Source organism: Mycetomoellerius zeteki, unplaced genomic scaffold (assembly GCF_001594055.1).
Source record: "Mycetomoellerius zeteki isolate Tzet28-1 unplaced genomic scaffold, Tzet1.0 scaffold102, whole genome shotgun sequence".
NCBI classification, from domain to species: Eukaryota; Metazoa; Arthropoda; class Insecta; order Hymenoptera; family Formicidae; genus Mycetomoellerius; species Mycetomoellerius zeteki.
In genome coordinates, this window is record NW_017255933.1 from 2159124 (window position 1) to 2180939 (window position 21816).

A 21816-nucleotide genomic window follows, 5' to 3' on the forward strand; every position below is an offset into this window, starting at 1 on the left:
AAAAAATATTTTATTATAGTGTTTTGGAAAGCTCTCGAGGTAAGCTATAAGAATATGTAATGAAAAATAGTGAGTTTAATTTAAGAAATTGAAAGTGACCTTTAAGCGACTATCCAAGGTCAAACCAATGGTACCATTTTATGGCCCCCTTGAAACCATACAACTTTTTGTCTGAAACATTTTCTTGTAAAATGTAAGGGAACGAAAATATTTAGGATGATAGATTAAAATGGGTCACCCTGTATATGTATATTATTAGAGTTATAGGCTACGGTCTATTTGACACAAATGCTTTGAAGCATTCTTTGATTGATCAATCAAATACTTCGAAGAAGTAGTGTTAAGTAGATCGCATCCATAAATAATATAAAAAAGCTGTTGTATATATTTATAATAAAATTGAGATGAATGATATTTGTGTTTTGTAATGTACAATATTTTTGTATCTCGTAGAGTCTTCAGTTGATGAATAATATCTATAATATAAAGTGGCCGTCACTTAGCAATAGTAGCAAAAAAGGTCTCTTAATAGTCATGAGACGCGCAATGAATCCTATCGAATTTAGTAGTGCGTACATAATCACGATGAATCTTGAATCGTTTGTAGCTGTCAGTATCAAAGATAAATATTATTACCAAATATATTACAATTATTTCAAATAACTTTCAATTTACAATTTTTACAGTTACTTAAAATGTCATACTCGGCTTTCAACTTGTTGCATCAAACGCAAGATTAATAATAAATGAATAAAGTTATTATTCAATTAACAAATTATTTTTCGTAATTTTTCAACGTGTTATGAAATCACTTACAATTATCATTTACATTTCATTTTTTTAAATACAAAATTCATACTTCATTAGTAACCAGACAGACTTTCACGAAACTTATATAATTCTTACTAAAAATGTTCATTGATATTAATTTCATTAAAGGGGGAGAGACATCAAAAGAGAAATAAAAATTTCATAAATTAAATCACCATGTTAGTACCTAAAAAATTTCATATTAGTACTAAAAATAAAATTGTTACAAGCATTTTTGCAATGTTTTTTTCTTCCTTATTTCTCCATATTCCTAACGTAATGATATTATAATACAAAGTATTAAAACTATTTACTTTTTATTCAAATATTCTGATTTATTACTTACAAAGGAATCTCTCGAGGTGTCAAATTCTGATTTTAATGACAAGAAAAACTATGGTTTCAAAAATTTTACAAAAAGTTACCGTAATATCTAAAGATGAGTCTTTACAAAAATTTTTAATTTTTAAATAAGTTTTAATTTAAAAAGATTATGTTAAAGTAATTAAAATTGAAATAATTAAAAAAATATTAGTTCAAATAAAAATGCCCATGCCTCGCCGGCCATTTTTCTTCGCTTATAGCTGTACACAGCATTTGACTTTCCACGTCAGATATTGTATGATCAAGGTATGAGAGAACAATATTTACAATCCATCTATACAATATTGTGTATATTTGCAATCCATCTGTAATAAAATACACAATTTTTGTACTTACAACGTTTTGATATAGCTTTACTTCAGTTATACTTTGACTTGTATTGCATCTCGATGCATAAGAGCCGAGTTATAAACTGTAAGGTAATAAAAATGTATACCATGCAAAATCGAGGTATCCGGTTGGTATTAAAATTTCATGGATTCCGATTACTATTTTATTAACTAATATTAAGGGTATACATTTCTTGATATTGCGAAAATATATGGTAGTAATAAATATTTTGTCATAGGTACATACAATAAGAAAACTATATCGATCGTGGAAGTAGTTGAAGGCTAATAATTTATTAAAGAAAATTCTAGGAATTTACGAATTATTTTTTCGAATTATTTATCTTACTTCTGTACCGCTATCCCTATGTAAAATAACGGGATATTACGCAATTTTTCAATAAAGCATATATCTCGTAAAAACGTTGTGCCTTCGTTCGTAAAAATATTCTTTGACATTTATCGTAGATGCAATATTATGTTAATAATCCAAGTGAAGATAAACACATATTTGTAAGGGTTACAAATAGCATCACTACCGAAAGTAGAATCATAAGACTCATAGACATTCAGTGTATCTCGATCCTTTGTAATCCTTTGCTCTCTATCTATTTTTGTTTAATATAACGACTTACATATTTATTTTTTTAATTATGTGTTAATTTAATATATTAATTTTGCAAATATTTGATAGGTAGTTAAATGTAGGATAATATAAAATACAAAGGAGTGAATTAATCAGTAAGTTAAATATTACTTAAAAAATATAAAAATGTAATACGTGTTATACATTCAGAAATTTAACTTTTAAAAAAGATTTATATACATTTCAAAATAGGTTTATTTATTAACTAATTTGAAATTAATTCGGAAATTACATAAAGGAGAAAAATATATAAAAAAAGTTTTTACAAAATAAATTTCTTATAAATAAAATAAAATTGAAAATAAGATTTCAATAACAATTCCGAGGTAGTATTGTAATTAATATCTCTCGAGCTTTATAATTCTTCTTACTGTTTTTATTAAATTTGCTTTGTGTATGTAATCTTTATAAATGAGATTATAATATAACATTTCAATTATAATAAACAGTGTTTAATATTATATAAGAAATGTAAATAAAGAATATTAAATTTCTAATATAATTATATAAATTCCGGCTAAGAATCTGGCTAAAACTCGGTACGCACCTGTCATAATTAACGATATTGTTTTCTCAAATATCCTTTTAAAAGGAGATATTGATCGGCGTAATCGTGTAAATAGATTGTGCACAATTTATCACTAAATTAACACGTTTTAATTAATTTGCTGTTCAAATGTGTTTGTGTCGGTACGACACTTTTAAATTCTCAGAGTATTGCCTATGCTGCTCCTGTTCTGTGTAGTCGCGCTGTTAATAAGCAAGCTCTCTGTTTATTGACGGATTTAATTACTTCATTAAGTATCACGGTACGCGAATTTTAACATTCCAAAGTACGTTTTCATGAAAATTAAATGTTAACTATTTTAAATGTAATGTGTGTTACACCTATCCGATAAATTTTAATCAAAATTTCTTACATCGAAAGGTCTTACAATTAATAGCAGTTTGTGTAGGAAAAATTGAATTAGAACAGTTCAAATGCACGTGCTGAAATTTACCCTCACTATCTGTACAATTGCTGGATTTTGGCAACCGCCTTCATGGACATCCTTGTTGAACCATATAATTTACAAATCTTACGCAATGTTTCTGGTCCTTTCATTAAATATATTTGCAATATCCCAATTTATGGATATCGTACTGAATGTCGATAACTCTGACGAACTCACCGATTCATTATACATGATGTTGACCGTATTTGTCGCGGGTTATAAAAATATTTGTTTGTGGATAGATCGTAAAAATGTCAGAATGCTAGTCAACGTTCTCCGAAAAAATCCTTTTAAACCAAGTGAATCCCACGAAATAACAATTCGACAGCGATTTGATAAAAGAATACAGTAAGTGTATACATAAATATATATATAAAATATATATATATAAAATATTGTATGTCTATGTAATATTTAATTATAATAAACATATTCTCTTTGAATGCATTTATTTCACAACTTGCATAACAAATTCTTTACATTTATTTTTAAATAAATTAAAATATTCCATTACTTAAATAAGAATTAGTAAATAAATTTATTTTGTAATGATATGAAAGAATAAGATACTTCGGTTATAATAAACCAAAAAAAATATTAAAAAATAAAATAACGAGTACAATTTAAAAAACAAATATTATAATAGTAAAAAACAAATAAGAGTATAATTATGGTCATTTTATATAGGAATGTTGCGATGCGGTATTTAACCCTCGTGGGTTCAGCCGTTGTCGTAGTAATTATATCATCTATCTTCATGGATCTTTCAAAAGGAAACTTAACATACAGAGCATGGATACCGATCGATTATTCAACCCCAATTGCATTTACTTTCGTATATACTAACCAAATGATAGGCATGTCAACTTCCGGTTTAGTAAACGTCGCTTGCGAGAGTCTGGTTTGCGGATTCTTGCTGCACATATGTTGTCAATTCGAGATACTGGAATATCGATTGAAACATATCAATCAGAATCAAAACATTCTGCGCGATTGTATTAATCATCACAATTATATAGTTAAGTTAGTTTCTTTGAATAATTTTCTTTTTCTTGAATTTGAAATACGTGAAATACAAAGTATTATCTCTTTTGTAACAATTTTTCTATATCCTTTCATTCAAATAATACAAAAATATTTAAAACTTTTATTGGCTAACAAAATATATGTAAAATATCACAGATTCCAATTTTGACTCGAATCTTATGATATAGATATATTTTGCACTTGTTTTAATAATTGATCATTAAGTAGATATATTTAATGACGTGTACTCGACACAGATAATAAATAATTGAAATAGATACCTAGAATAGTGGATTAAAAATCTTCTATCTAATTGCAGATATGCGCACACAATAAATGACATGTTCGCGAAAATAATTGCTGTTCAATTCGCGGTGAGCATGATGGTGGTATGCTCAAATTTATATCGAATAGCTATGGCAACAGAGTATATGAAATTTATTCCACTGATGATGTATACAGGCTGCATGTTGGCACAGATTTTCATCTATTGTTGGTTTGGAAATGAAGTCAAGTTGAAAGTATATATATTTCGTTTAAAACAAAAATTAATTTTATCATTAAATATAAATAAGATACAAGTTAAATTAATAACGAGAGAGAAGTGATTAAGAAAAGAAATTAAAACAAATACTACCTTGATCAAAAAGTTCCCGGAATTACCACTAGGTGATGCTCTAAGTCAGCTGATTTGAGTTCCGTTTTTTTGGTTAGGTTGCCACATCTATCATTGACATTTCCACCAAATTTTATCGCCATAGCTTGACATTTGTAAAAGTTACGCCGTCTTGAGTACATCTACCTCTGCACGTGTTTTCGATTTTTTACAGTTTTAAAAATGGAGTTGAATTTGCAACAACGAGTTTGTATTAAATTTTTTGACCAAGAACGAAACGAATACCATCCAACAGCCATCGAATTCACCCGATATGGCTCCCTGCGATTTTTTTCTGTTCGATCGAGTCAAAAAACCACTACGGGGAACGCGTTTTAACAGCCGAAAGGAGATAATGGAAAAATCGAAGACGGCTCTGATGGCTATACAATAGAGTTCCAGAAATGTTTCGAGAGCTGGATCAAACGCTGGCATAAGTGCGTTGCAATCGATGGGGAATACTTTGAAGGGGACAATATCACTTTTGATGAATAAACTTGTATTTTGAATTTTCTGAATGAATTCCGGGAACTTTTTGATCAAGGTGTACGATATTTCCTTCTTGAAATTAGTAATATTTTCATGTTTTTATTTATAGAGTCTTCAGTTAGCGAATAATGTTTATAATATGAATTGGTTGGAACTTAGCAATAGCAGCAAGAAAGGTCTACTAATAATTATGAAACGTTCGACGTTTCCCATCGAATTTAGTAGCGCGTATATTGTCACGATGAATCTTGAATCGTTCGTAGCCGTCAGTATCAATAAATTGAAATAAAAATTATTGCTGACTGCAAACGTTTCGAATATCTTTAAATATATCTATAATTTTTTACAGTTACTTAAGATGTCATATTCGGCTTTCAACTTGCTGCATCAAACACAAGAACAATAACAATATTTATTAAATAAAAAGTTGTTTTTTATTTTTGTTTTTGATTTTTTATAAAATCATATAAGAAACGCAAAACTATATTAATAATTAACATTGATGCTAATCGTTTTATTAAAAACAAGTAAAATTTTTAATAACATTTTTTATAAAAATTTACTTAAAACTGCAATGTGCACAAAACATATTAGTCAATTTATAATTATATTTATTAATTTACGAGTAAAATTGTGAATTTAAACACAATATCGTAGAAAAAATTCATATTAATAGTAAAAATAAATAGAATTGTCGCATATATTTTTGTACCATATATTTCTTTTCCTATCATATTATTCCTTCGCGTCATTATCATGAAATGCTGCTTTAATGATTTATTTCGATAATTAAAGCAATTATAGGATTAGATATTACAGTAAGAATAACATTGTGTATAATTTATATCAAATTTATTTGCCACAGATTTATTTTTCATTAATTCATGATAATTTTTGATCGATATTATTTCACTAAACACATCCAAAATAACGTACAAAAAGCTAAACGCAAACATTTTTTTAATATTACATTATTTCAGTAATTTCTTGAGGTATTCTATAGATTCATTTAAATTTTAATCCTAATATAAGTAACTTAATCAATAGTCTTTGCGTTTTTTCGAACTTCTTTCACGTTGAAAGACAAACGCACTGTCAGATGCATGCACACATAAATACACACATTACGTTTAAATAAATACTGAGCATCGTAATAAAAAAGGTGAGCCATAAAATACCGGCCCATTATAGTGCATATATTTATCGTACTTATCGCATTTTAATGATATGATCATTACAATCTTATTATCTATATCATTAATCATTAATAATAAATATACATACTTATACTTAATCCTTATTCTTTTATAAAATTGCTGTTTACACTAGGACAGTTCTATCTTGTCACAAAATTTTTTCTGCTCATGTCTTTGTAAAGATTACATTTTTATTTCTTCCTTTTCATATATCAAAATGTATTTAAAAAATAATTTTTGACGTTTTGTATTTTTCAATGATTTCTGTTAATAAATTAGTATAAAATAAAATTTATTAATGTGTAATAGTTCACATTTTTTTGTACATATGTATAACTGATCACAATAATGATCATACGGAAGATGTTGATGGATCACAATGGAAATGGAAGCGTTTTGATTATTATATTTACAAACGTCATCGTTCCTCCAGGTTCGATTTATAGATTGGTCTACTGTTGAATTTATTGTTCATGGAAACAGTATTGGTCCTGACCTGCGTATACTTTGGCCTTTTGTATCGCGTGCTCCAGTGGAGATAGCTATACCATCCTGCCACCAAGACGCCTAATCCGTTACAAGTGCATGAGAAGATGAGGAGGATCGTCAAAATATTTTCTACTTCAGGACAATTAAGGTCGATGTATCTAGTAAAATATGCACATTGTTATGTTTCAAAAGCATAACTAACATCTTTACATAAAAATTATACGATTATTACTAAACTTATATTACGTTTATGTAATATAGATTTTCGATAAAAAGAGAAAATCGAAATGTTTTTTATAAAGATTATCTTCAAAAATGTAATATATATGTATATATTTCAATTTTTATGATTTTTTAGATGCTCTGAAAGAAAATGTTACGTAATTCTATCAATCTATGTCCAATTTTTTGGCATACCTGACTACACCTTCGAGTGAATCAGGCGATTCGCCGCGTGGTCTGCATACGCACGTAGCATTTAATACTCGTGCCGGAGTGCATTCCAGTCCCATAAGACGTGACAAGTGTATTGCAGAAAATATGCACGCGCTCATACACGCAACAGTTGCCAGAACCGCCAAAAATACGCTAACTACCTGCTCATCATGAAGAATCGTGATATAAGCGTGATAGAAAAAGAATGTGCAATATTTTTGTAAGTAATATACAATAATTATTTTAGAAATAAATCGGAATTAATAAATCAAATAAAATCTAAATAAAATTGATATTTTTCCACAATTAAAATTTCTAAAATTAATTGAAACATTAAATGTATTATTGTAAAATAACGTATAATGCTGTATATTAAACACATATCTTGTACTATTTTAACAATGTAAAAAATTAAACGAGCTGAATATTAAATGGCTCGGCCTTGAAAGTTTCTCTAAAAAGTCTCTACAATGAGTCAGGATTTTTATTTACCTTCGTGGCGGAAAGACAAAATCCAGAAGTCAAGGTTGGATATTCCTTTTTAAAACAGCACAACAGGCAAATTCCAAAACTCCCGGACATCAAGAGCTAGAAATACCGAAATAAAAAATATTAAACGATTGAACGAAAACAAAATATTACAAAGAAATATTATAACTTACAAAGTGTTAATATGCACAGCATACTTACGCATTTAAAGTTACACATATCCCATTTTAACCTTTACACTGAAATATTTTGAAAAATATAAAAGATATCAAAAAATGTTTTTTACAAAAGGTGATTTAAAGGGAATCAAATAACCTTCACGTAACCTTAAAAAATAAATGTAAAAGGAAATTGATTTTTTAAGATTACATGAAGATCATTTTTTTAAATAAAATGAAAAGTTTTTTGCCTAATATGATTCCACTAATTATTCTGCATATAAAAGTATTGGTAACACTAACGAAAACTTAATACAGTTTATAAGATATTTTATACTTTATTTTGATATACATTGTATTTTGTACAATATTAGTCTTTTGATAATAATCATACTTTAATATTTCTTTACGCACAATAATGAGATGAATAAATTGATGTAAAGAAAACATATAGTTGCATACTGCAAAATGCATGATATTTTTGTTTTTACAAGATATTTTGATGCGAAGGTTAAAATGGGACACCCTGTACAATTTTATTTCATAGAGAAGAAGGTAGTATTATGGCACCCCAGTTACATTTTACACAATAACTTTGTTAATAATCAATATTTAAAACTTGACAATTACATTCGTTAAAGTGTTGTTGAATCGATTCTGGACTCAAAGTTACGAAATATTTATTACTTAGGATACTATTAATAAAAATGTGGCGATATTGCATAATGACCTTCCATAAAACAGCCTTAAAATATTAATTTTCTTTAGAAAACAGTATTTGGTTATAAAATTAACAAAAAATATTTTTAAATGTATACAAATGAATGTATATATTATACATTCACATAACTTCTGCATAAGCTGCTCAGTACTAAAAACAGTACACGTAATATAAAAAAATCTATAGATTAACAGTACAGCTACAATCGATTGATCATCAAATAATTATTTTGATATGAAAACCTCAAAAAACATGTCGTGAGTAATCAATATCCATAGAGGCCACATTAGCAAAATGCAATGGTATTGTTTAAATTTGCATAACTCAAAATATATACAGTTACATAAAATGTTAAATAACAAATAACACACTCTCAAAAATACATATATTCATGTGATGATACGCTCAAGTTTAAGAAAAATGAGGAAGTAGATATAATTAAATGCTAAAATATATCTACCTCAGAAACGTTTCGAAATACTTGAAAGTAAAAATGCGTTATAATAAGTGCTGGCTATTGAGTATTGGTAATGTTAGTGTCATGATGTAACGGCGAGCTACTGAATAATTCTATAAGTAATTATTAGGACTCGCTATATAATAGCGGAGATATTATAAGGGAAGCCGTAATATATATACTGGCCATAATACCACCTTCTCTTCTATTAATAACACTGTATAAATATAAAATTAAAAGTGTTTGTGAGCAAAATATATTTTTGTTATTAAGAAAATTACTTTTATTGCATACTTACCTTCAATTAATTAAGAATTAAGCTTTTTAACAATGTTAAGTTTTATAAAAGGTGTATCCAAAACCGTTAATACCGATACATTAATCACCAATATAAATTACGATTAGTCCCAATAAACAATCACTTTGACTTAAAACTATTAGGTACATATGATTATAGTATACCAAAAACAATATATCCTTATTATTAAAAAGCATGATTATATCATTTTATAATACATATGTAAGTCTAATTGCAGCCATATGTTAGTGCGCCTATTCTAGCAGACTCAGCTTGTTAGATAAGCGAGGATTACCATTTTGTATTCTTGCATTATCATGGTATGGTATGTAAATTTAATCGCTGTATGAAATAATTGCACTTACGGGCATGCCACTCCAATACGGATTATCCATAACAGGCAGGTGCGGTGCCCAAAGCAACAACCATAATGACAAAGAAATCACCGCGACGCCGAGAATAGTCTGCAATGCCGCCAGACATCGAGCTAATCGTCGATGGTAGATCAAAGGAGGTAAAAACTTCTCTGGGCCTAAAAATACAAACCTACTTTTTACTTTCATGCTACCATATCGTTTCGCAATATCGTGTATTATATAGTGCATAATTATCGCTGGCAATCTATTACAAATTTATTCCTAACTCGTTCTGTGGATGATTACATTATTCGTATACATAAGTTACATAGCATATTGTTATGCATCAATTTATTTATTCTAAAAAATATGAAATAATATAAAATAATACTAGACAAAATAAAGAAGTTAGATTAAAATATAATAGTAAAGTTAGATTATTTTTTTAAGTGAAGATTAGATAAATTTGAACATAAAGGAAATAAACTATCTTCATCATCTTTATCTTTTATCGCGATTCACATCCTTTCTTAGTTGTCGTGGGATTATTCCCCGGAGGAAAAGTCGATAATTTCGTCACGCAATTCATCACATTGCGACCGTTAGAAACGTTTGCTCGCGCAGATCTCTTAAGTTAGAGAGTTGAGACATGCAGTCGGTCGCCTATTAGGTAATTAGGTAATTCGACGTTGCGAAGATAGGCATACGTCATTTTATCCTTCACTACGACACACATTTCCCCATATAATACAAACTGCCGATCGTTGACCGATATCTCATGGTATCGAGAAACTTAAATCTGCGAAAGAAAGGAGAGTTTCCGAACAAGGTGGCCTCGTCACCATCCCTCCTTACAAGGTACCTCAACCGGTTGATGAATGATTGAACGTCCTTGCCATATCGAAGAGATCGCCAGGAAACTCGCCTACTACCACCATTTACACTGCAAGATTGAGTATTTCCCACTGGGATATCGGATAGAAAATGCGAGCGATCGCCTACCACCATAGTATTTTGCAACGGTATGCAAATGGCAGTCCCTTGCCGAGTTTCGTAAACATCGACTTATAAGAAAAACTATACAATTATTATAAAATATAGTGTGCTGCTAAATAACGTTCGTTATATCTCTTAATTTAAATTTTTTAAATTATTAAAAAAAGAATTCCCTATATGTGTGTATATAAACATTTTTTATATTTTAGACATATCGAACGGATGCGGGGCTAGTTTGGAAAGTTAATTCCATGTATGTATGTATAATTACAGGAAAAAAAATGTTATGATTATAAAATAAATAACGTCTTTTTGCAGAACTTCATATGTGCAAGATGCTTAAGAAATACACAGATATAATTAGAAATAATTAAAAAATGCATTGATGTAAAACGCATTGAGTTAATGTCTGATACGATGACATCCAATTTTTTCATCGCCATATATATAACTAGATTATAAATTACTCGAGCTATTCTTTCTTTCTCTTCAAATTATAAAATTCGTTGTAATGTAAAAAAAATCTAAAATTAATTATTCAAAAATTACAAATGAACGTTGAAAGAATCGATTATAAATGAGTTTCTTATTAGACACTATAAAATTTTCCGTTATCATAATAAAAGCGAATTTCCTCGTGAATGATAGATCAATATTTATAAATTAAGCAATAGAAACGGCGATTAGTGCAGTGTATTCATACTATTGAGAACAGACTACGACTCGCTAGTATGAGGAAGAAGTGAGTACTTTGACCGCCATTGAAAAACCGCAAGAGTGAAGGGACAGATGCACTATGTTTACTGGATACGCTGTGCTGAATACTCGATTGAGGAAGTACAGTATGCAAACTTGTACCGCAGTCAGATATACACCAATTAATATATTCAAAGTCAAGCTGCGAATTAAACAAAATTAATTAGAAAATTAGACAAAAATGAAAAAAGAAAAAAAGAGAAGAGATTTCTCAATTATTGACTATAAATTCGAGAAAAGAAGCATGTCATTAATTCTGATTTTTCTTATTGTTTATTATTCTGTTTAATAGTTCAAAATTAAATGTAAGATTAGATAATAGAAAACAAATAAATGTTACATATTTATATAAACCTCTTTAGTTTTAATGTATGTATAATGTGGTAACTCCATAATCGTGTATGTGGAAGCACATATACGTACCTGAGATAATCATTCTCTATGAGTCCAAGTCAGTGTTTCTCAACTGTTTTGATGTCGCGGCACACTTTAAACCGAGAAAGGTGATAACAAGAAAGAACCTAGACGATATATCTAATAGATATATAAATCTTATATATAAGTCCTTCTACGCGTTTAAAAAAGTAGACTTCAAGATAAGGACTCTTGGAAAATAAAAATTGTTTGTCATATTTTATAATGTTATTCCTTCATGTTTAAGAAAGTTTTTCTTGACAAAGATTGTCAAGAGATAGAAATTGTTGGTATTTCTAGTATCTCTAGCAACATTGATTGATTGTTATACCGACTGATTTATTCTGACAACAATATTTAAAAACGTCTTTTCCTCTTCGCGATATTGTAACAATTTGCGATATATTGACATATTTCATTATCGAAGATTTAAATTTATATTCTTTTTAGCATTTGCTGTTACAATACAAGTTGTTATTATTATAGTTCTTAAAAATTACGAACAATACATATATGTGAGATTAAAAGAAATCTAAAATTTTCTTAAAAATCCTATCTTAAAATCAGCATTCTTAAACACATATAGGACAATTTTTACACTATTAATTTTTATGCAGAGACTCTTGATCATGGATGCATTTTACGTCGCGCGCGTGTAAAAGAGAAATTCTTTTGCAGCACAATACGCATGCAGAATTTTAATATCTCACGACATCGTCGCTCGATGCCAATTCGTGGAAGATACGATACGTGCTCGCTACGGAAGAGAAAAACAATTTTCACACACGGAAACGCAATGTGCGCATCTGCTACGTGAGGATTACGTCTCTAACTGTACCGCAGGTACGCGCTATAACTGGCGAACGAGGCAAACTGCAATTGCAGAATATAAACTTCCGCACGTTATAGAAAGATAAGTCGATAAAAATAAAAAGCAAACATAATTTCGATTTTCACGCGTAATTATCTTAAACGTAACGTAAAATTTCAGACTGATCCTTCCGTAAAAAACAGCGTTGAACTGTTTTCGATGTGATCGGACGACAACTGCAGTTGTCAAGTAGCATTGCTGCTCTTTTGAGGAGCGATTCGCACGGTGCAGGAATACAGGACATGAATACGCGTTGTTCGTATTGTATTGCTTCGCCATATGTACGCCGTATTTATTACACAATACGGGGATATACCGGTATGGGCATAAAGGAAGAAAGGGCCGTACCAAGAGGTCAAACGACGACACAACGGAATGAATCACGTACGCGGTATACACTTATCACCTTTAACTTATTATCCATTTGTCAATGATATATCGCCAATATGATATTAATACTCAGCAGCTCAGATGAAATTTATATACCTACTTGACATGTGACCCACGGTAACAATAGATAAACACACACACACATTGTGAAAATAATTGCCAAATTTAGAAGTTAAAAGTATGCTACGTTCATTATTAAAATTACGGAAGTTAAAAATTAGATTCGTCCGGTGCAATTACTAAAAAAGGAATTTAAAGCCGATATTATTTAACAACGACTCGTAGACTGCAACCCATTCACCGTGTAAATTCCAAACTACCTGTAATTTGTTCACATCAGGTATCGGTCACGTCGACTACGTAAATGGGCCGGTTTATGTGAATGTGAACGTGAATGCATACGTTATACGTATGAGATAACAATGAGCAACGTCGGTCCTCGTTTCATACGTCGCGTCGTCACGGCCGGCAAATTTGCCGCAAAATGTGCGGCCCACGCATAATATACGCATACTGGGTGGTACGTTTTCATCATCCGTTGTCCCCAATGCATGGATAATGATCACGATGTAACTTGCGTAAGAAGGTACAACCGCAGGTTAATTGAGTAATTGTACTGTAATTTTGCTAACTAACGCGGTTGTAAGATGTTGCAATTATTTACTTCTAGATCGATATATTCAACAAATTTTCTGTCACGTTGCCATAAGTAAGAAATTTATAATATAAATTTTGTATATAAATAATTTTTACGCCGTACATTTTAATTTATTAATATTTGTTGTGTATACAGGGTGAAATAATGCCTACTAATCATATAGTACTATTCCTAATAAAAAACTGAGAACGAAAAGTCTTCTACCATTTTGCAATTTTTGAAAAACCAAAAAACTTAGTTTTTTATTAGGAATAGCACTGTATGATTAGTGGACGTTATTTCAGTTACACCCTGTATACATCTATAAGCGTTGCGTATTATTTGTTCGCTCAAATTATCATAAGCTGTTTGAAACTCATTTATTTTCAATGTAACGAGGAAAATAGTGTGATCGTTTAACTGGCTGGGTGTTTTTAGATGAAAGTCAAACGCGCATGTAAGGATGCCGAAATTGGGCGTGAGAATAGAGGGTCGGTTTGTAAGTCTGCGCCGCCGATCCTGAAATAGAATTAGGGCTACTACGGATATGCTAAGCCCTTGAACAGAGCGGAACGGAATCACGGTACGTACACACTTCATCAATTTCAACCCTTCGTACCTCGCACGTGTTGCTTATTCTCACAAAGGTACGGAAATGGTATTTACCGTTTACGTAATCATTTTTTGCTTTAATTAATATTTAATATTAATTATGAGATCAAATAATATTACTATAGAGACTAACAGTTTATATATATATATGTCTATAGATATATTTATTGTCGATCTTCAAATTTTTTAAATAACGAAAATTTATAATTTTATTCGATATGTTTTCTAATAAGATGGTTTAGCTGCTCAAAATTATATTTCCCGTGAAATAATTTTTATCTATTGCAATCAAGAAATAGTAAAATGTTATGAATTTGCAAGTATAATGAAATTACGCTGTGATAATTAATTGCAATGTGTACAAAGCGAGACGATTAAAAAGTACAATGAATTTTTTGCATTTGAGCACCAAGATGAGACTGCGTATTTCGAACGCGTATCAAAAAGATCACGCGATATATTTCCGGTCTGATACTTCCGCTATCTGCGGAGAGCCATGTGTATCCACTTTAAGTTCTGTGGCCAGCGGAGCAAGAAACGTTTAAAACTCACTGAAACACATATACGCGAGGGTAATTGAAGAAAACAAGAATTCTTTTTCTAAATGAGCGATAGACGAGTAGTTAGCAGAATATATAATAAAAAATCCAATATTCCATATTTCTTCAACCGAATTCTTCAAATAAATCGCATTTTTTTATTTTTTTCAAACAAAAACTGCATAATATGCTACAACTGCAATAAAATAATTCTACACACAATTTTAATAAAAAATATTGAATAAATTATAAGAATAGTAATAATTAAATTTCTCAGCATTTTAAATCGGTTGTGATAAAAATGGAATTTTTAACGAAATTTTAATGGATTTTAATAGAACCTTTAAAATTTTTTTATAGGATATATGTTATATTTGATATTTTTTATATATTAAATATTCTTAAATTAAATCTATTATATTATATTATATATTAAATATTCTTTAAATATATTTCTCATTTAGTTACACAGGTATGAATGTCCCAATTTTACGTCCACCTCCTTTAAAAAAACTTTCATCCTTCCGTACATTGCATTTTCATCACCTTTAACTCCTTTCATTAGCTACCATTTGCCTCGTGCATTTGATTCTATCTAATTACCACGGTGATAAAAAGCCACTGCACTTTCCTGCAATCCATGGCGGCGCTAATTATAATCTTCCTGTCTGCCTTGGCATCAACCTCAATCCTGCTAAGCGACCGACCGGCGGCTAAAAGCGATAGTCGCGTTCGTTAGCGTACGTAGAATTATATGGCAACACCATAATGTGTCGCGTGAAGTAACGAGACGATTATCAAAAGAAATCGAGAAAATCAAATGATACCGGGCAGGTCGCATTCCGCGACCGGAGAAGTGATTTGCGAACGCATGATCTTACCCTCGGGAGAAATCGATCGCATAGCCGTCGATTGCAAAAAATTGATAATCGTATACACACGATTTCATTGGATTGATCGAGGAGAGTTGCAGAGAATGCCACTGCTTCTCGTCGGTATTTCGCTGATTGCATGCGTTCTTGGATATTATATGTATATTTCGAAACGTTCATCTAGATTTTTAAATTCTTGTAACTTTTTCGTCATCGCAATGCATATTTACGATATAATAACAAACAATAAAATTATCGCGTTCTACTATTTAAGAGTTACAAAATGACATGGCTAGGTGCAATCGCTTGTTATACAATACGAGGCGTGCAGGATATACAATTACTTTTTTAAAAAAATGTTTCAAAAAATCGACTGTTCAAGTCTGTGAAACGAGAAGTAGAAATATAAATTTAAGGAACTTAAGGAATTTAAACAACTTTGTTATGCCTATCGTCAATGCTGTGATTAGAAAGATACAAAGCTCAGGTAAGAAGTGATTGTGTACTCACGATTGCCGGTCCGATGCATTACGATCATTCTGCTGTGCCTCAAAGAATTTCTCGTGGGCGTGTGTCGACCGGCTATTTGAGAAGCTGCCAGGTTGACAGGAACCGTGGTTGATAAACAGTTGGCCATCGATGGTGCCCGACCAAGTTCTTTCTCTTTGTCGCTGCGGCAAATACGCCCGATGTTCCCAGTTGAAACTGCACCTGTCATGTACAGTGAATACTTAGTAAAAAAAATTACTTTGCCCAGGTGTCAGTAACTTTTCTCGCATCTTTCTTATTCCAACGTTTCAGAAATATCTCAATATAAGTAGAAAGATATTTTGCAAGAAAATGAATCAGTTCTTACACACAGCAATTATATACATATGATGTCATAAAACTTGACTTTGCTTTCACATTTCAGAAATCCGGGATTACTTAATTATTATTTACACACGCGAATATTAGGTTTCTTTTATCCTCCAGGAAATTATAATATGACGGTAAAAAGTTTAAGCAAAATTTGTATCCGTCGATCACACACATTTGCAAAATTTTTTTATATGTATTTTTTATTTTATTATAAAAATTATCATATTCAATATTATACTATTATATTTTCTTAATTTATCATCATTAAAAAACCATGTAAAAATTAATGCAATTATTCCACATGCACTGTCTGTTTTAAAACGCCGCTTTCATGATACATGTCACTTTATTAGTACGCATAATCTTGGCACGCGCGAATATAGCTGTCGCGAAAAACAAGTGCTGCGGCATATACGAGAATTCAGGACGATAAGATTTCGCGCACTGGTAACATCTGAAGTAGAACAAACAGGTCAAGCTGGCACGAAAGATTAACACACGATATATATAGACGAACAGTGTAGAGTCAATTTAATCCCAGTTAGTTATTGCTGATTTCTAAATTTTCATTAATTTTATTATTTCAAGATTTTAATCAAGCTTGTAATAACGCTTTAAAATGATATTATTTATCAGCGATTCAGAATTAATTCATTTTAAGTGAAACTAGACCAATAACTAATTTCTGTAAATTTTATATACATTTTCCAGTTCTGTAAAATTAAATTCTTTGCAGCGTTCTAAAGATGTTCATTGGCATAAACATTTGATCATCACATAAATTTGATCATCACTTTAATTTTATGACATTCTAATTTCAATGTAAGGCTGCATTTAAAGATTGACAGTAATCAGCGCATTTCGTATATATGTAGAATTGGAAAATGTAATAAACTTCATAGAAATATATTATTAGACACTAAAATCCAGCTCTGATTGTATAAAGTATTTTTCTATTTATTTTATTATTAATTTTAACTAATTAATTTTATTATATATATTATTAATTCATATTATTATTTATCTTTATTGTTTTAAATTATAAGCACGCCAATTTACGAAAAGGGTGCCGTAAAATGTAAGCGGAAAGCACTGAATCTACGTGATTTTTTTATGAACGCAGGAACTATATATCGATCATCGCGCGTTTATATGAACTATAAACAGTAGACATTTCATGCACACATGTAAAAAGCGCATCGTAAAAAGTGCATTCAACTCACCCGTGACTTTGGCAGTGTGAATCTTCGATACGTTGCCCGCGCTAACGGCGCTATTGACCCTGTTGTTGTTATTATTATTGCTGCCATTAATACTGTTATTATTGTTGCTTTGAGATATGACAGACGTGTCATCATGAACTTGATTCAAATTACCCACACTCATGGTGGAAGTGACACAAGGCGGCATCACCGGTACGTCCTGTAAGGTCGAAAAAACGATCGTGTTAATTTTGTGTGTGTGTGACAAATGATTCTTACCACTTTAAAAAAAGGCTGAATTATACTTTTGAAAAATACACCAACTCAATCGAGAAAAACCGTAATATGATATTTCAAAGGATGATTTGCCTATGAGAGCCGAACACGATGTACACGTGTAGTGAATTTATTCAATCAATACATTAATACATTATTACTATAATACATTATTAATATAATACAACATTAATGTGATATTTAAAATTATTATGTATGTGAGATTCTTTAAATTGATTAGTGAAGTAATATATTGCGACTTTTCCTTTTTCTTCAATTTAGAATTATAATTATTAGTGTAATGGTTTAAATATAATAAAATTCAGTTACAGAGAGAGAGAGAGAGAGAGAGAGAAATATCATTCATTTCAAATTTGTGTCACAGTTAAGTATTAACTACAGACAAAAATTAAATTAAAAACTTTCTTACTATAAACGCTTAACTTTTAGATATAAAAGAGTCATTTCTTGCTTCTGTAAGTGCTACATTGTACGGAACAAATGCTTAGCATCGATGTTAAAATGTAAATTTATGATGATTTGCGCACGAACATATTTAGATAATTAATATCGGTTACAATTAAGATTCTAAATATGCTAACGTGAAACGTTATGGTTGTGAAATTCTAAAATTTTTAAGCGCATTTTTCTTAAACGCTTCCTAGATGCTTCCTAGATGTTTTATAACAGATTATTTCTAGTAATATAAAAAGCAATAGATAATTTGTTAGCCTCATTTATATTGACTGTTTCTCTTTAGACTCGTTAAGTAATTAACAATAAATACAACGGTTTATGGACTATAATCTTTCGTGTATCTTTGCTCTGGTAAGACGTTATCGTATTACAGCTGCGGAATGATACTATTGATAGCCTCATATAGAGATTATTTATACTTTACGCTATATTAGAACATCTAGTAAAACTATGTACAAATATTTTATTTCAGATCCAATCCTTTTAAAATTTAATTAAAAATTACTCTCTTACCATCTTTGTATTTTCGATACTACTTAATGTTCAGAAACTTTAAAAGATTAAACTAATACTCTATCAAAATGAAATCCATTACGCATTTTCACTCGCATTTATAATTTTAAAGTCTGTTGATGCTCCGAAATTTTTGTTAACTTAAAAATCGATAACCAATTGCTTGCAGAACGAAAAATAGCGATAATTTTGTGACATCTTATACATTCTTATTTTCCATTTACGCAAGGATACCCGTATATAAATTTCCACTATTTTAAAAGAGCAAAAGTCATCGAATCGATAATTAATACTGGTCATGTTGCACTGGCAGCCACGCGAAGCTTACTTGCAATAACACATGTGAAACAGAGACACGTGAAGACTCACCCTGTAATTGTCGTAAAAGCTCACTGGCCGGCTCCTCGGCGCATACTGAATCTCTTCGTCAGTCTGCATCGTGCGTATGCTGGGTGACAATATTCCTAAGGGATGCGCGCGCAACTTGTAGGACGTCCTCCGTAGGTCACTCTCCCTTCTTCCTCCACTTCCGGCGGATCTGCAAAAGGTGAGCGTGATGGCATGACACTTAATGAGACTACGGTTAAGAGTAGTAAATTAGCGCAGTAATGCGCAGGTGCATGTGCGTACAAAGAATTGTAAATAATAATTTTTCGCACTAAATAGAAAATAAATACTAAATCGCCGCAGCATGAAAGCATGTTACTTAAACTTTTTCTGTTATTAATTTATTTATATTTTCTTATTGATTATGCTAAATGCGATTCTTTATTTACTTTTTTAATATTATATTCTTGTGCTTTTCTAATTCTTTTGAATTAAAAGACTGTGAATACGAAACGTTTTTTATTTTATTGCAAATAACTATTCTACAACTTTTAAGGCATAAATTATATCCTTGAATTTATTGTAATATTATTTTTGTTATGCTCGTTTCTTTGGCCATTGACCTTGTGTATTGATTAATTATTTCTTCAATATAAAATTTTTAATAATATTTATAATAATAACTATTATGATTGATGATTCTTATCTGATATTTAACATTAATTTATCTGTTTCGTGATTTAAACAACGAAAATAATTTTCGAAATTATAAAACATTTATCTATTATTAATTTACATTCGAATGTTTTTGTCAATCAAAAGAATGATTCGTGATAAATATTGTTTCCTTGTTATACGCATGCAAATTCTTTGCTTCTTCCGCAGAAGCATATTTGAATTCAATATACCCTTCACATCGGATGTGGTCGATGACTCACAAATTGTCAAGCAATTTTGGAAGGGAACTTTCTCTTAATCCGATTCGACACGTCGTAAGTCACGCTCTGGCATTGCGAGGGATGTGCTTGTGCATAAAACAGAGATGATAAGGCATCTGAGACGAAATAGAGGGGTTACGATTTTCTTGATGTTCGTATCCACGTGCCTGATCACGTGCGTCACGCATCCGTCACTCCATAAATGTCCGCAAAATTGGAAAAGATTGCCTGCGTGAAAGTAGCTTTGATCGTTTATTTGGACAGATCGTTTATCTGAAGAATGACTAAACTCTTCTCTGAAAATATTTGCTTCCATACGTATTGAAATAAATAATTCTACAAAACAATATTTTAAAGGGCATTTATTGTACATAATTCTAGATAAGTCTAGATAAATCCAGATAAATGCATATATGCATAATAAAATTTGCTTTGATAAATCAAGATAAATGCATAATAAAATTTGCTTTGAAGGCAATCAAGCTACATTATAATTCTACATATATCAAGCAAGTTTAATTTTTAATATACTAATTTAATATACTAATTTATGGAATATATAATTGTTATTTAATAAAAGTAAAAATGAGTTATCTTGCATTCGTTACTATTTAGTGATAAGTACGATAAATTAATAAAATAATTCATATTTTAAAAGTTTTCGTGAATGAAAAAACATGACTCATACAGTTTCCTTTTCCCTATTCAATTACCAGCGTAATTACTATCTTCCGATGACATAAAAACAGAACAGTACCACAACAAGTATAAAGTAAAATGAGGAAAAATTCACGAGACTCAAGCATCATTTTGTAAACAAGTCTCCCAGACGTTATATTCGATGATGCAGATTCTCGATTTTACGGAGGTCGCTTTATCTTCCCGAGCTATCCACGAGCTAGCCTGCTGTTCGCAAAAAAGGAACAATATTTCTTCTGGGAACTCCGACGCAAATTATGTTAAGACGTGGTCTCGGCGTTATGGCTTTCTCGATCTCACGAGACCTTTAAGTGCTGATGAAACTTTGATTCCAACTTGGTCACATGATTTCCCAAACCATTAGCGCGAGTAACACTTCATGTTCGGTTAATGTGTTCCTGAAGTATATTGCTTGAATCTGTCTTTCGGAAAATTATGTAGAAAAAGTCAAGAATTGTAAGAAAGTGTTCTCAAGTTTTTTGTCAAGTAAAAAGTGATGAACA

General features: G+C 30.5%; 3 protein-coding genes across 6 annotated transcripts in view; 2 read left to right on the forward strand and 1 right to left on the reverse strand.

Moving 5' to 3' along the window:
* LOC108731879 (uncharacterized) overlaps positions 1-740 on the forward strand; it is a 23675-nt gene extending 22935 nt beyond the window's left edge. The window contains exon 12 of the mRNA XM_018462432.1: positions 687-740. Coding sequence (XP_018317934.1) covers positions 687-740 — 54 coding nt within the window. The remainder of the gene's footprint in view (positions 1-686) is intronic.
* A 2410-nt stretch (positions 741-3150) lies between these two features.
* On the forward strand, positions 3151-5740 carry LOC108720352 (odorant receptor 46a-like). The gene is made up of 5 exons (XM_018444322.1): positions 3151-3512; positions 3852-4187; positions 4510-4711; positions 5444-5599; positions 5684-5740. Exons 1-5 carry the CDS (start codon positions 3151-3153, stop codon positions 5738-5740), a joined length of 1113 nt encoding a protein of 370 aa, XP_018299824.1.
* Positions 5741-6858: 1118 nt separating this feature from the next.
* LOC108720329 (uncharacterized) overlaps positions 6859-21816 on the reverse strand; it is a 28079-nt gene continuing 13121 nt past the window's right edge. For 3 of the 4 annotated variants that reach the window (XM_018444310.1, XM_018444284.1, XM_018444301.1), the window contains exons 2-8: positions 19719-19887; positions 18105-18303; positions 16531-16731; positions 9943-10109; positions 7947-8042; positions 7437-7615; positions 6859-7177 (exon numbers count right to left, since the gene is read on the reverse strand). In XM_018444310.1, the coding sequence (XP_018299812.1) occupies positions 6949-7177; positions 7437-7615; positions 7947-8042; positions 9943-10109; positions 16531-16731; positions 18105-18303; positions 19719-19787 (1140 nt within the window). In that variant the 5' untranslated portion in view covers positions 19788-19887 and the 3' untranslated portion in view covers positions 6859-6948. Of the gene's footprint in view, positions 7178-7436; positions 7616-7946; positions 8043-9942; positions 10110-16530; positions 16732-18104; positions 18304-19718; positions 19888-20584; positions 20880-21816 lie in introns of those variants that run through there. The other variant, XM_018444293.1, reaches the window with a different exon arrangement.

What these genes read in the sequence shown, in the direction of transcription:
- LOC108720352 (XM_018444322.1), top strand. Translation starts at nt 3,151, where the DNA reads ATGCACGTGCTGAAATTTACCCTCACTATCTGTACAATTGCTGGATTT. An exon ending in CGATTTGATAAAAGAATACA is followed by an intron (nt 3,513 to 3,851) that starts GTAAGTGTATAC and finishes CATTTTATATAG; the next exon opens with GAATGTTGCGATGCGGTATT. An exon ending in CATCACAATTATATAGTTAA is followed by an intron (nt 4,188 to 4,509) that starts GTTAGTTTCTTT and finishes ATCTAATTGCAG; the next exon opens with ATATGCGCACACAATAAATG.